The 14601-nt window shown below is 43.1% G+C and overlaps 1 protein-coding gene across 2 annotated transcripts; it reads left to right on the top strand.

Moving 5' to 3' along the window:
- The first annotated feature begins 984 nt into the window (after positions 1-984).
- On the top strand, positions 985-13660 carry ARL1 (ADP ribosylation factor like GTPase 1). 2 transcript variants are annotated; one of them, XM_065400370.1, is made up of 6 exons: positions 985-1063; positions 7846-7983; positions 8784-8865; positions 11625-11736; positions 12949-13127; positions 13348-13660. In XM_065400370.1, the coding sequence occupies exons 1-6, from the start codon at positions 1060-1062 to the stop codon at positions 13376-13378; spliced, it is 546 nt and encodes a 181-aa protein (XP_065256442.1). In that variant the 5' UTR covers positions 985-1059; the 3' UTR covers positions 13379-13660. The 2 variants fall into 2 exon arrangements, with proteins under 2 accessions (XP_065256442.1, XP_065256450.1); XM_065400378.1 differs by lacking the exon at positions 7846-7983.
- Positions 13661-14601: the final 941 nt, after the last annotated feature.

The following is a 14601-nucleotide window of genomic DNA, read 5'->3' as shown; positions in this document are numbered from 1 at the left end:
CTTCCCCCCCCCCCCGCAGCCCTTGTTGTTGTACCCTACTATTCTGTATCTACTATGTAACTTGCACACTGTTCCACTAGGTTATACATTCTTGCTGACATGGATGCTTGTGTACAGAGGAATATCTGCTCAAGAAGAGAGGTGAATCTGTCCTCAGCAGTTTTGATTAATCTCATTTGGTATTGGACCTCTAATAGTAGCCCAGTAACGGTTGTTGAGAGGAGACAAGGCACATGGCACTGTTTATATAATGAGCTGAGGGAGGGGAGAATAGATTCTCTCCTGCTTTGCAACTGGTAGAGGTGTACCTTGGAGGATAGAATTACAGTCCTGGCAAGATACACTGTAGTAGAAATACTGTTTGCAAAATTACACTTCTAAAAACAAACAAACAAAAAAAACCCCTCTCCATGTTTTTGTTGCACCCTTCCAAGGCTTTAAAGGCAGTAGACCAAATTTAGAGTGGGGCTTTTGCTGCTTAATGTTTTATCTTTCAATTCCTTTGTCCCTTTGATCTGTTATTCTGACACAGGATAATTAAGGGAAGGGGTGCCCTGTGGAAGAGGGTGCTACTGCCCCTGCATCCCTCCTCCCCTGCGCCGGCCGCGGGGCAGGGGCAAGTGGAGGAGGAGGAGGAGGAACGCGGGTAGCTCCGCCCCTTCGCGCTAACAGGCCCCGCCCCATTTCCCGCCGAGTCCCCCCTCACCTCTTCGGCACTTCGCCCCACCCGCTGCCTCGTAGCGGCTCTAGCGCCTGGGTCCGCGGCCGCAGATTCGTCGCTTCGCAGTGGTGGGAAGAAGCCCCGGCGGAGGGAGGGAGCGTCTCCGGCCCGCGGGATTCGGGAACCCTGCGCGCGCTCGGCCCCTGCACCCGTCAGTGGCGGGGCCACGCGGCCCCTCCCCCCCGGCTCCAACGGGCTAAATCTCGGCTCCGTGCCGAAAGTGGGAGGCTGCGGGCGGCGCCTCATTTACTTCCCCCGGCAGAAGCGACCGAGTCGACGTGGAAGCTGGTGGTGGCGGCGGCGGCCTGGGGCAGAGAGGACCGGGCAGCGGCGGCACCATGGGTGAGGACCGGGGGCTGCGCGGACGGGTCTGGCTGGCGGTTTGCCGGAGGGGGCAGCGCGAGACTCGGCTCCGACGTACCGGGTCCTGGCCGTGCTGCTGCTCGGGGGCGGGGAGCCGGGACCCCGGCCCCGGCCGCAGCCGCCCCTAGGGGAGCGGCACACGGGCGGCCTGTTCTCCGGCGGCGGGTGCGAAGCCCCTGAGCAGCAGCAGCCGCCCGGGCTAGCGGCTGGGGGGCTCCAGCGGGCCGTTGGCTGGTGAGTCCGCGCGGTGGGGAGAGAGTGGGAAGTCCCGGCCTGAGGCGAGGGCGGCTCTGCGTGGGTCGGTCCCGTGGCAGATTGTGCCATTGTCGCCACTTCAGGGCGCGGTCCCTGGCTAGGGTCAGGTGGGAGCAGGCAAAGCTGCCCTCCCCGGAGCCCCCCAGCAGCGGGGGACACGCCAGTTTAAACGCCAGTCGTGTCTTTACAAAGGCCTTTGAGAAAACAGATGAAAGGACCCTACAAAGGTAAAGCTAGGGCAGAGGCGGTTAGGAGTTGGTTAGAGAAGCCCAGTGGGTGAGGCACGGACTGGACTGGGGCCCGGAGACATGGGTTCAGTTCCCAGCTCTACCACCACTTTACAGGGTGACCTGGCCAAGTCAGTTCCTTACCTGTGCCTCCATTTCCCTATCCGTTAAAATGAGGATAATGATACAGATCTCCTTTGTAAAGCACTTAGAGCTATGGGTGTAAAGCGCTGTAATCTCCATCTGGTCCCGGTGCCACAGTCTCCCCTGATCTCTCAAATAACTTCATCTGATGTGTTCTCCTAAACCATACTTGAGACATTGCCGTTTACCTAATGCAATACAGCATCTATTTGAAGGAAAACAAAGTTAAATGCAGCTTTATATGTTCTACTCTGTACAGCTAAACACCAGGAATGTTCTTCAAAGTGTTGATGACTTTATTAGAGCCGTGAACTCAGTACTTAATACTATGGGTGTAAAAATACAAAGAGGATCTGAGATGGATATATTGGACTGAAGTAGAATCTGGTAGGATTTATGCAGACACTACTGTTTGTGGTTAGTTATTGCTATAGCTCTGGTTGTGAAGCAGTTTCCAATCAACCTTGCTTTTCTGTTGATCACACTTCCTCAAAGTGGGTGTGTTTCTAGTGGGGTCCTCCAGGGATTGGCTCTTGGCCTGATGCTATTTAACTTTATCAGTGATCTGGAAGAAAACAAAATCTTAGTTGATAAAGTTTTCAGATGATACACAAATTGGGGGAGTGGTAAATAATGAAGAGGACAGGTCACTATACAGAATGATCTAGACGGCTTGGTAAGTTGGGCACAAGCAATCAGTATGTGTTTTAATACAGCTAAATGCAAATGTACACCTCTAGGAACAAAGAACGCAGGCTATATTTACAGGATGGGGACCTGTCCTGGGAAATAGTGACTCTGAAGATTTGGGGGTTCTAGTGGATAATCAGCTGAACATGAGCTTGCAATGCATCTTGGTGGCCAAAAGGGCTAATGTAATCCTTGGATGCATGAACAGGAGTCTCAGGAGTGGACAGGTTATTTTACCTCTGCATTTGGCACTGGGGTGTGACTACTGCTGGAATACTGTGTCTAGATCTGATGCCCACAATTCAAGAAGAATGAAATTGGAGAGGATTCAGGGAAGAGCCACAAGAATGATTAAAGTGAGAAACTCGAGCTCAATCTGTTTAGTTTAACAAAGAAAAGATTTAAGTGGTGACTTGATTACAGTTTATAAGTACCTACATGGGGAACAGATATTTGATAATGTGATCTTCAATCTAGCAGAGAAAGGTATAGCAGGACCAGCTGGAAATTGAAACTAGATAAATTTGAAATTAGAAGGTGTAGATTTTTAACGGTGAGGGTAATTAACCACTGGACCAATTTACCAAGGGTTGTGGTGGTTTCTCCATCACTGACAATTTTTAAATCCAGATTGAATGTTTTCACTGAAAGTGCTGCTCTAGGAATTATATTGGGGAAGTTCTGTGGTCTGTGTTGTACAAGAGGTCAGATAAGGTGACCAGATGTCCCGATTTTTGGGTCTTTTTCTTATATAGGCTCCTATAACCCCCTACCCCCCGTCCCAATTTTTCACATTTGCTGTCTGGTCACCCTAAGGTCAGATCATGTGACACCAGTGTCCACTCCTGGCCTTGGAGTCTATGAAATCATTTTGGGCTGGACACTTAAGAAATATCAACTGGAAATAAAATTAGATTTAAAGCTGTACCACATCTAGAATATTGTGTGTAATTCTGATGTCTTTTTAGGCAGGATATTTGCAAAATTGTTGACAGTTGAGGTTGCAGGAGGACATGTCCCATGCACCCAAAACTTCTTATTGTCGGGCTTTTAAAGTTAAGGGAAAAGAGTTGTGCATTCCTTTCCACCTTCATATTGCCTGTGACACTGTCAATAACACACTCCAGTGCTCTGTAGGGCTTTCACTTACATCTCCAACAGATACAAAAGAACCCAGTATCATCAACCTTGCATTCAGAATGCAAAACTTTAATAGTGACTTCATATGCTTTTATATCAATTTATATCAACACATCTGACTGTCGCATGTTCCATGTATTTTGGAAGTTATTCTGTGTTAACAATGTTGAGGTCTCTCAAAGGTGACACCTATTTTTCAACAGTTTATAAATTTTTCAAAACTGCAAATTGTACAACCACTACACCCAGAAATCCATAACTAGCCAAAGATTATAATCCACTTTTATTTACTAAAAGTCACTCAGAAACATTAGGTATTCAGCATTCTTTCCACTGGCAAATTGCAATGATATAACACAAATGTAATTATATAAATGGGCTGTTGAAGAGAATTAAGATAATGAGATAAGGTAGATAGTAGGGGGAGGCGAAGAGAGGCATAAATCTAGCAAGTAAATAATGTGAAACTCCTCTTCTACAGAGGGTGAGGGTAGAACAAATTACTGCAGCTGAAAGTCTGCAGAGCACATCAATTTACTAGGGTTCTCTCTTTAGATGGGGGCACATCTTTTTGAAAAGGGAGTGGGAGAATCAGGGGGCTAATTCCACTAACCAGTTTTATGGATTAAGATGAGAGAAAGTCCTCTGAGGTTTTCATGTAAGATTTTCTGTCAAAACGTGTCTCCTGAAATACCTTTTTCACGTTGTGCCATTTGCCACTTTGCCGTTACACTTCATTCAGATCAGCCATGTCCTATTATTATTATTATTATTTGTACTACAATAGTGCCTTAAGTCCATTGAGCTAGGAGTTGTACAAATATAATAGCAATGGTTCCTGCCCCATGGATTTTAGAGGCCAGCCCCATGCCTGCTTCTGTATTTCCAAAGTCAGTGATGTGCTCCACTTTTGTAATGGAGCAGGCTTAGAGAGGAAAAAGTGAGACTGGCACGTAGTTTCCTTCCCTTTTCTACACAAGTACACTATTCCTCTCCCCTATGTAACTGCTAACTTGGGTTCTGTCTGGTATTTAGGATCCTAACTGATATTTGTCCAGTATGGGTTACCTTTTACATGTTCGGCTGTTAACATTTGTGGGTAGGGATGTAATATTGTACAGTGTCACGTTTTGTTTTGTTTTAACAATTTCCAAGTAACTGTACCTGTATTTCCCCACTGTGCTCCGACGAGGGCACCCACTTAAATGTTTCTGGCTCCCTGCCATACCTCTCTCCTGGTTGGAGACTCGTGTCTCATTCCCTGTTGACTGCGGGTTTTAAGGTTGCCCAGCTCCCTGATCTACACTGTGTTATCTCCAGAAAGCCATTCTGCTTAAAAGGCCAGCACCTGTGTTTTGCTTTCTTTCCAAGGGCTCTGACTAGTGTATTGACAACAGTTACAAGTTAAATAAACACATTTATTCCTTGGCTAAAAACATTACAGAGAAAATGTATACAAAAACAATAAACATTCCTGTGCACATGCAACAAGCTCACAAGAGATTACCCATCAGTCTTGTGGAGCCCTGGCAGGCTAAAGTCTTACCAACCCTTCTTCAAGGATTGGTGACCTCCATGGCACAGAAGATCCTGTCTGTCTGCTAGATCAAGTAGAAAAGCCCCAAGTCATTTTAAACTTACGCTATTTATCCAAAAATCCTTTCTTTGTCTGTTGGTCTTTGGAGAATCCAGGTTGAACAAGTATTGCGAGCCTTCCCAGGAGATGGTGCTTCTCTGGGGGTATTACAACTACGTGATTTGCCTTAGTCACCACCCACTGTTTCCTATTGGTGTAGGAACTGTGGTAGCCCACCCTCATGGAGTAGAACACAATCATACATAAATCATTCATTTAAAATAATGAACCACAAAGATATTTAACTTATTTCAATATGGTCACCTGAGGATATGGCAGGAAGTTGCCATATCTGTCAGTCTTTTTCCCCTACTAGTCTAAAATTTTAATGAATTATGTTCCTGTTTGCTTAGTGTGCAATGAATATAAAAGCAGTGTCTGACCACAGGTACATTTCCTTAATGTGCAGCAGAATGAGATGTTGGGACAAACCCTATTTAAGTAGGAGAATGTTTCAGGTCTGCTGCTCCTACAGCATTGGATTGGGACAGTTCTCTCACAGATATGCTCATTATATAGCTAGCAGCAAACAGTGTGCGGGACAGATTGGCTGTGGAATACCAAATAAGGATGTTGCATATTAGACGATTGACACAAAGTTAACTGGAATGGTGTCATGAACTAAGGACTCACTTCAAAAATAATTTTATTGCTTGTGTAACCAAACTCGGCTTGGGGGTGGACTCTTTAGTCCTACAAGCATGCCTATTCTAATCGTAACAGTTTGATGTAAAGTTTTCTCATTAATTTGATTTGGAGGTGTCTCCTATCGGATAAGGTCAAATTTTGAACCTAGCCCAGAGCTCTTTAAAGCTTTGAATTTAAACTAATGACTGACTAGAATGTACTCCACATGGATTAAAAAACTCGTCTCCAAAAGGAAGTCAGGTAATTAACGTCTCCACTAGTTTTCAGTATTGTACTGTCTTCCTCTACAGTGGAAATGAAGATAGTTGAAGCTGTTGCTTAACAATCTGTCTGTTCAGCCACCCTTTTCCTATTCCTGTCCCAGCCTAGGTGAACATTTCTGAAGGTGGGCTAGACACCTGTTTGTATACATTTGTCAGTGCCCTTTCATAATCTTTAAACTTAAAGACGTGACTACACTTAAAACACTGCAGCAGTGCAGCTGCACCACTGTAATGCTTCAGTGAAGATGCTATTCGGCTGACAAGAGAGCTGCTTCCATCCGTGTAGTTAATCCACCTCTGCAAGAGGCAATAGCTATGTCCTGTCGACAGCATTGTCTACACCTGTTGAGCCTGTCCTGTCAACATAGCACTGTCTACAGCAGGTGGTTAGGTCGGTAAAACCCACACTCTAGCGATGCAGTTATTTCACACCCCTGAGTGACGCAGTTATACTGCTGTAAGATTATAGTGTAGACCTTATAGGTAGACCTGGCCTCAGTTAGCATGTATCAGACTCTACAGCAGAGGTGGGCAAACTATGGCCCCCAGGACCCTCCTGCCCGGCCCCTGAACTTCTGCCCCAGGAGGCTAGCCCCTGCAGCTTCAGCTCACTGTGCCGCTGGTGCAATGCTCTGGGCTGCAGAGCCTGGGCCTGACTCGGTGCTCTGTGCTGCGCGGTGGCGTGGCTGGCTCCAGCCAGGCGGCGCGGCTGCCTGTCCTGGTGCTCTGGGTGTCGCGGCTGTAGCGCCGCCAGCCGCCGGCGCTCCAGGCAGCGCGGTAAGGAGGCGGGGGGGTTGGATAGAGGGCAGGGGAGTTCGGGATGATGGTCAGGGGGTGGGGGTGTGGATAGGGGTTGGGGCGGTCAGAGTGGGGGCAGGGGTCCCGGGGGGGCAGTCAGGAATGAGAGGAGGGGTTGGATGGGGCGGCAGGGGGTGGGCAAGGGTTTCGGGGGCAGTCAGGGGATAGGGAGAAGGGGCGGTTGGATGGGGCAGGGGTCCCTGGGGGGCAGTCAGGAATGAGAGCAGGAGTTGGATGGGGCAGTGGGGGTCAGTCAGGGGCAGGGTTTCCGGGGGCGGTCAGGGGACAGGTAACAGAGGGGATTGGATGGGGCAAGAATCCCGGGGTGGGGGCTGTCAGGAGGCGAGAAGCAGGAGGGGTCGGATAGGGGCCCGGGCCAGGCCACGCCTGGCTGTTCGGGGAGGCACAGCCTCTGCTAACCGGCCCTCCATACAATTTTGGAAACCTGATGTGGCCCTCAGGCCAAAAAAATTGCCCGCCCCTCCTCTACAGCATGTACCCTATTAAACCAATAAATGTACATGTGGGTGGGTCATACTGAAGGAGAACTGATGATGTTAGAAAGGAAATTAAGGTTTTGAAGGTCCCTGTGTAATTCAATGCACCAGAAACATAGAGGGCAATAGAAAAAGGAATTAGTTCACTATCTGCTGATAGAGAAGCAAATGCTAACAGCAGGAAAGATTGCTTCTGCCACCTGATCTTGCTGACTGAGGTCAAACTTTTGGAGAACAGGAAGGGGCAGGTGTGGTTGAGCCGGCAGGTATGTAACTAATCAACAGCTTGAGCTGTTTTTAGTTCCACTGAAGGGAACAATCCAGTTGTTCAGACTAGTGGATATTTTTAAAGCAGATATACTTCCTGGTGTTCTTTGACAACGTGTCCTATTGCTCTCTTACTTCTTAGTGTTAGTGCTACTGCAACATGGTACTGAAATTTTGTTTCTGTTCTGTTTTTCAGGTGGCTTTTTTTCCACTATCTTTTCCAGTTTGTTTGGCACTCGGGAGATGAGAATCTTAATATTGGGACTAGATGGGGCAGGAAAAACAACAATTCTGTACAGGCTACAAGTTGGTGAAGTTGTTACCACCATCCCCAGTAAGTGCTTCTCTAAAGAATAACTGATCCAGTGAAGATCTATTACATACACTTCCTTTGTTTATGAAGTGTGTGCACACAAAGTTTGGTTTAGTTAATCTGCAGTCTTTAGAAGTTGCTGGAACCTCATGCATCCTTGTTTGTGTGACTTCCCATATGCAGCTACTATTGTGTGCTGTAGAAGTACTGGGAAAGAAAGTATTTAATGCTGCTAACTACACACTAGAAGTGTGTAGCCACACATTTGAATTTTGTTACCATGAGTTTGGTAGGTTCTTATTATGGTGTTAATGTGCACTAATGATGGCAGTCCAGCAAAGTCAGGGTCTCAAATGTATCTTTAACATGAACTCTGTGAAGGCTCTGTTTGTCTACACATCAGACTCTAGACAAGAAAGAGCAAGTCAATGCTAAATTCCTTTTTGCTCTGTTTATGTTCATTCTCACATGGAAATCAGGGGTCTCTGGGCCTAAGCCTTTGTTATAAACAACACTCCTATTTAAAACCACCATATATATACTTTTGTAATTCCAAACAATTTTTAAAAGTTGCTTTTATTTCATTTAAAATACTGCATCTTGTCTTTCAGTCAAAGCATAGTGCATTTATTTGATCATCAAAAAAGCAGCTAGTAAGATGATCTATGAAGAAGTATGGACTTAACTAGCTGTGTAGGCTTTAATTACACTTGTGAGGATTAAAGATTCTAACTGAAGTTAGAATGTATTACAGCTCCTCTCTTGCTGGAATGTTCTTCCCTGAGAGCAGCACTAAGGTAGTCTCTCTTTATATATTTCAGCAATTGGTTTCAATGTTGAGACAGTAACGTACAAGAATCTAAAGTTTCAAGTCTGGGACTTGGGAGGACAGACGAGTATCAGGTAAGAAATTTCAGATTACTGAGACTGATATGGCATAACCAACTGGAATGAATGCTGGGGACCTGATATTCAGAAGTGCTGACTACGTAAAACTTTGGTGGGAATCTTGGGTGCTCTGTACTTCTGAACATCAAGCCCATAAATTTGATTTTAGAAGCATTCCAATTAACATGAGGGGATAGTGGTTGTATGGAATGTTCTTAGGTTTGGTTTGGCTAAATACATTAAACTTTGCAATCTAATTTTCTGATACAAAATGCCCTTGGAAACTTTATGTGCATGCAAATAAAAATGTTAAGGAAATAAGGTCATTAAATGAATTTATCTACTGATTTATGCACTGTTGAGATAATAGAATTTGGTTATGCTTAGCTTTAGTTCCATGTATCTTTGAAAATATCTAGACATTTTAGCATGTTAGGCTAAAATGATAAATAGGGCTGTCGCTTAATCACAGTTAACTCATAAAAATAGAATACCACTTGAAATTTATTAAATATTTTGATGTTTTTCTACATTTGCATATATATTGTATTCTGTGTTGTAATTAAAATCAAAGTGTATATTTTTGATTACAAATATTTGCACTGTAAACAGGGGAAATAGTATTTTTCAATTCGCCTCATACTAGCACTGTAGTGCAATCGCTTTGTGGTGAAGGTGCAACTTAAAAATGTAGATTTTGTTGGGGTTTTTTTTGTTTTGTTATATAACTGCACTCAAAAACAGAACAATGTGGAACTTCGGAGCCCGCAGGTCCACTCAGTCCTACTTCTCATTCAGACAATTGCTAAGACTAACAAGTTTGTTTACATTTGCGGGAGATAATACTGCCCTTTTCTTGTTTGCAATATCACCAGAAAGTGAGAGCAGGCATTTGCATGGCGCTTTTGTAGCCGGCGTTGCGTATTTGCATACCAGGTGTGCTGAACATTTGTATGCCCCTTCATGCTTCGGCCACCATTCCAGAGGACATGCTTTCATGCTGATGACGCTCGTTTAAAAAAAATGCGTTAATTAAATTTGTGACACAATTCTCCCCCAAGGAGTTCAATGTCCCCTGCTGTGTTCTACCCGCATTCTACCATATATTTCATGTTATAGCAGTCTCGGATGATGACCCAGCATATGTTGTTCATTTTAAGAACACCCTCACTGTAGATTTGACAAAAAGCAAAGAAGGCACCAATGTAAGATTTCTAAAGATAGCTACAGCACTGGACCCAAGGTTTAAGAATCTGAACTGCCTTCCATAATCTGAGAGGGACGAGGTGTGGAGAATGCTTTCCAAAGTCTTAAAAGAGCAACACTCCAATGCAGAAACTACAGAACCCGAACCACCAAAAAAGAAAATCAACCTTCTGCTGGTGACTCCTGACTCAGATGATGAAAATGAACATGTGTCGGTGTTCACTGCTTTGGATTGTTATTGAGCCAAACCTGTCATCAGCATGGATGCATGTCCCCTGGAATGGTGGTTGAGGCATAAGGGGACATGTGAGTCTTTGGCGCACATGGATGTCTTGTGATGCCGGCTACAACAGTGCCATGAGAACACCTGTTCTCACTTTCAGGTGACATTGTGAACAAGAAGTTGGTAGCATTGTCTCTTGCAGGTGTAAATAAACGTGTTTGGGCGGTTGGCTGAACAAGAAGTGGGACTGAGTGGACTTGCGGGCTCTGAGGTTTTGCACTGTCTTGTTTTTGAATGCAGTTTTTTGCACATAATTCTACATTTGTGGGTTCAACTTTCATTATGGACAGATTGCACTACAGTACCTGTGATAAATGAATTGAAAAATACTATTTCTTTTGGTTTTTTACAGTGCAAATACTTGTAATAAAAATAAATATAAAGTGAGCACTGTACACTTCGTATTCTGTGTTGTAATTTAAAAGAATATATTTGAAAATGTAGAAAACATCCACAAATATTTAAATAAATGGTGGTATTATTGTTTAACGGTGTGATTAATCGCACAATTACTTTTTGACAGCCCTAATGTTAAATTTAGGAATGGGTAACAAATTCCTTTGAAAATTTTAATGAGTAATGATATAGTACAACAGTGGGAATATGGTCACCTCTTGCAGTAGATCTCCTCTTGTGGAATCTTGTTTGCCATGTTTTTCAAAAATAGATTTTTACAAACTTTCGTTGCTAAAGATCAAGAACTACTTTCCTCACTTTTGATTCTGAGTAAAATACTTCAGCAGGCACAATTCTTCTAAAATGAAGATTTAATTGGGAACCTAGTTAGTTACTAGTCAGTTTAAAGAATCAAATCAGGTCTTATTTTTTGCTTGATTAATTTTTTTGCCTTAATAGCAAAATCCATGGCAGATGCTTTTCACACAACTAGTTTTGTGAAACTTTATTTAAAGCTTAATTTGAGTTATGGTAAAAGACATGGCTAAGAAACACTTAACTGAAATATCTGCAGCACTGCCCCTCAAAACCATGAATTTAACTTTGGCACATCTTAATTCCCCCAATAAATAGTTGTCCCCAGGTAGTTTTACTCACTTCTTATTTGAGCAAGTGTTTGGAGTGGTCTGCTCCTTTCCTCCCCTTTTAAGACACTAGTTGCCTTTTAGGCCAATTACCTGGAGGGGGACAACTCTACTTTCCCTGAGCAAGTGATTTTTTTCAAGCACTGGCCATCACAGTTATAATTGCCATTGTGTTGGGTTCCTTTCACTTAATAAAATTAAACTTAACTTTATATGAACTCAACTAGCCTGTTCTTCTTTTCTAGGCCATATTGGCGGTGTTACTATTCAAATACAGATGCAGTCATTTATGTAGTAGACAGCTGTGATCGAGACAGAATTGGCATTTCAAAATCAGAACTTGTTGCTATGTTGGAGGTAAGAAAACAAAGATACTGTTTAGATAATTAAAATACTAATTGCAGATCTTTCCTCTTAGAGCAAATCTAAAACAAACCAGCACCTACCACAATGAACTCTGTTTGGAATCAAGTTGTCTTTCCTTCTTAGGAAGGAAGTATCATATTACAATAACTCCTTACTTAATGTAGATTTGTTCCTGAAAAATGCTACTTTAAGTGAAACTGTTAAGCGAATCCAATTTCCCCATAAGAATTAATGTAAATGGGGGGTTAGGTTCCAGGGAATTTTTTTCACCAGACAAAAGACTATACACACACAGCATAAGTTTTAAACAAGTGGGGGGCAGCAGACCTCCTGACACTTGAAACAAACCCCCCCCACACACACACACACAGAGCAGTGAGAGGGAGGGACAGCTGAACTGCCAGGCAATTGATAGCCTGGCTGCTGGGTAGCTGCTGCACAGGGAACTTAGGGAAGCTGGTCCACGCTGGTTCCAAGCCCCCACCAACTAGCTCCAATGGGCTGCTCTTTCTGCAAGCAGTGGACAAAGCAGGGAGCTGCCCAACAACTTTATAAGGGAGCACTGCGCAACTTTAAACAAGCATGTTCTCTAATTGATCAGCAACGGGATGACAAAGTGAGGAGTTACTGTACAAAGCTTTTGTCTGCAGAATATTTGCAATATGTTTAATGCTTTTGTCAGTCTTCCATGTTTCATGTCAGTTCAGATAAGCCTTTGTGTGGGCACCAGACTGAATATAATCTGTTACTAGCATAGCTTCTTAGTGCTTTTGTCATTATTCAGGGCCCAGTTCTGCCAGCCTTAAACTGAGTAATATCAGGGATTATAATAGGATTACTTACAAAGTTTAGTATTTTACAATGCAAGGGTGGCAGAATTGTGCCCTAAGTAATTGAATTTAATAAACTTTGAATACCTTTATTGGCCCAATGAATGATAAAAATCTATACTTTGTTTTACAGAATACTTTAAATCCGTCTGCTCCTGGTCAGTTTCCCTTAGGAAGCAGTTTCAAACAAAGAGGACTGGCATCAAATTTTAGTTTAGGTTTACCAGTAAGCCTAGCTCCTTACTTTTGAAGGATTTACTGTATATAAAAGACTGAAAACCAATGTTTTCTCTACATAAATAAACCTGTAGTTTGCTTTAAATTCTCAGGTCAGGGGAAGAATTAGTGTTACTTGCATAGATTTCTTTTTTAGGAAGAAGAGCTGAAAAAAGCCATTTTAGTGGTGTTTGCAAACAAACAGGACATGGAGCAGGCCATGACGCCCACAGAAATGGCAAACTCACTGGGCCTACCAGCTTTGAAGGACAAAAAGTGGCAGATTTTCAAAACCTCTGCAACCAAAGGCACTGGGCTTGATGAGGCAATGGAATGGTAAGTAACTGTTTAACTCAAGTCTTGATAACTAATGCTGTCATAATGTTCCTCAAAAGGATCTAACATTAGATATTTTTGGTGCTAATTTTAACTTTTTTCCAAATGAACAAAGCATGGGCCTATAGGCTACATGATTATTCCAGTGCACCATGCACAACCTCTCAGCATCTTGGAAATGGAGTCTGCAGTAAATAAACTTGCTTAATTTTTTCCTTAGGTTGGTGGAGGCCTTGAAGAACAGGCAGTAAATCAACCTTGCCACATGATGGTTAAACACATCCAAGCATCCCTTTCTTTACAGTCAAGCAAGTTAATGCCACACACTGTAAATAAGACTGATGGAATTGACTCTTGTAAAGGGGGCTGACTTGTCTTGTAAACATACACTGAAGCAACTGAATGTGTCTGTATTATATTAAAATACTCCTTCCTTGCTCTCCTGTATCAAGGTATGTACTTATGTTAATTTGTATGGAAGACTTAATTGAAAATAGACTGAGACAGGCTAGAATAAATCTTTTTGTTTTGAATTTTAGTGGCATCACCTATTTTATTCATGTAAACACTAAAATCTTTGAAATGTCACTTGTCTAAATATTTCTGTTATGTGCCTATCCCACACGAGAAGCCTGTCACTGGTTTTGAGCTACCTTAGAGTGCTATCGGTTGGAAACTCAACTGAGCATTAGTGCTCACTCACAAAACATGCCCACTTCTTAATCATGAGTTGAAAAGCCCACCTGTACTTGAGGAAAGTCCAGCTCTGAACACCTCAATACTAATTTCAAAACTAGAAACTCAGCTGCAGCATAATCTAGCAGATTTGAAGCCAGTGCAGGGTTCATATTTTAACACAATGGTAACAAGTTTTGTTTGAGCAGATAAAGTATTTTTCAAAGATGCTTTCCCACAAATGTTACTATTGCTCAGTTCTAGGGGCTAGGATTGAATGTCACCTTGGGTAAGTGATAATGTGCACAGCTATAGGGAGTTTAAGTATTTAATGTGATGTCCAGACTAGAAGAGTCCTCATTACCCTACTGTGTACCATTTCAAGTTGGGGATGGGTGAAGTAGCTTCCTTCTGTTCTCTGTGTTCAGGAGTACTTTTCCCCCTCCCCTACCACTCAGAGGTGGCAGTACCTTGCTCCTTTCTCTGGTCACATTGCAAAGTTAAATGTGGTAGTTACAAGTACTGGATGCAGCTGCTGTCTGCTGTGCTTAAGTGGAACATGCTGGTAAGAACAGAGATAACAGCAGAGTTATTTATCCTTAACCCACGGAATACTTAAGCACATGAAATCTACCATAAAAAGCTGTGCAAGTCCCTTAACATACTTGAAAGATCAGGGCACAGACCTTTAATCATATCTTTCATAAAATAGGGAGGAACACTGAACATCAGTGTGCTTTCAAGCACATTTAATTAGAAAAATGCAATGTCTTAATACATTAAACTGTATATTCATATG

Source organism: Emys orbicularis, chromosome 1, assembly GCF_028017835.1.
Source record: "Emys orbicularis isolate rEmyOrb1 chromosome 1, rEmyOrb1.hap1, whole genome shotgun sequence".
In the NCBI taxonomy this organism is placed as follows: Eukaryota; Metazoa; Chordata; order Testudines; family Emydidae; genus Emys; species Emys orbicularis.
The sequence above is the reverse complement of the archived record's forward strand: the minus strand, read 5'-3'. Positions and strand labels throughout refer to the sequence as shown.

Bases quoted from the DNA above. Each gene is read 5' to 3' on its own strand.
- ARL1 (XM_065400370.1), top strand. The intron at 8,866-11,624 runs GTAAGAAATTTC...CTTCTTTTCTAG, and splicing joins GGAGGACAGACGAGTATCAG to GCCATATTGGCGGTGTTACT. The intron at 13,128-13,347 runs GTAAGTAACTGT...TTTTTTCCTTAG, and splicing joins CTTGATGAGGCAATGGAATG to GTTGGTGGAGGCCTTGAAGA.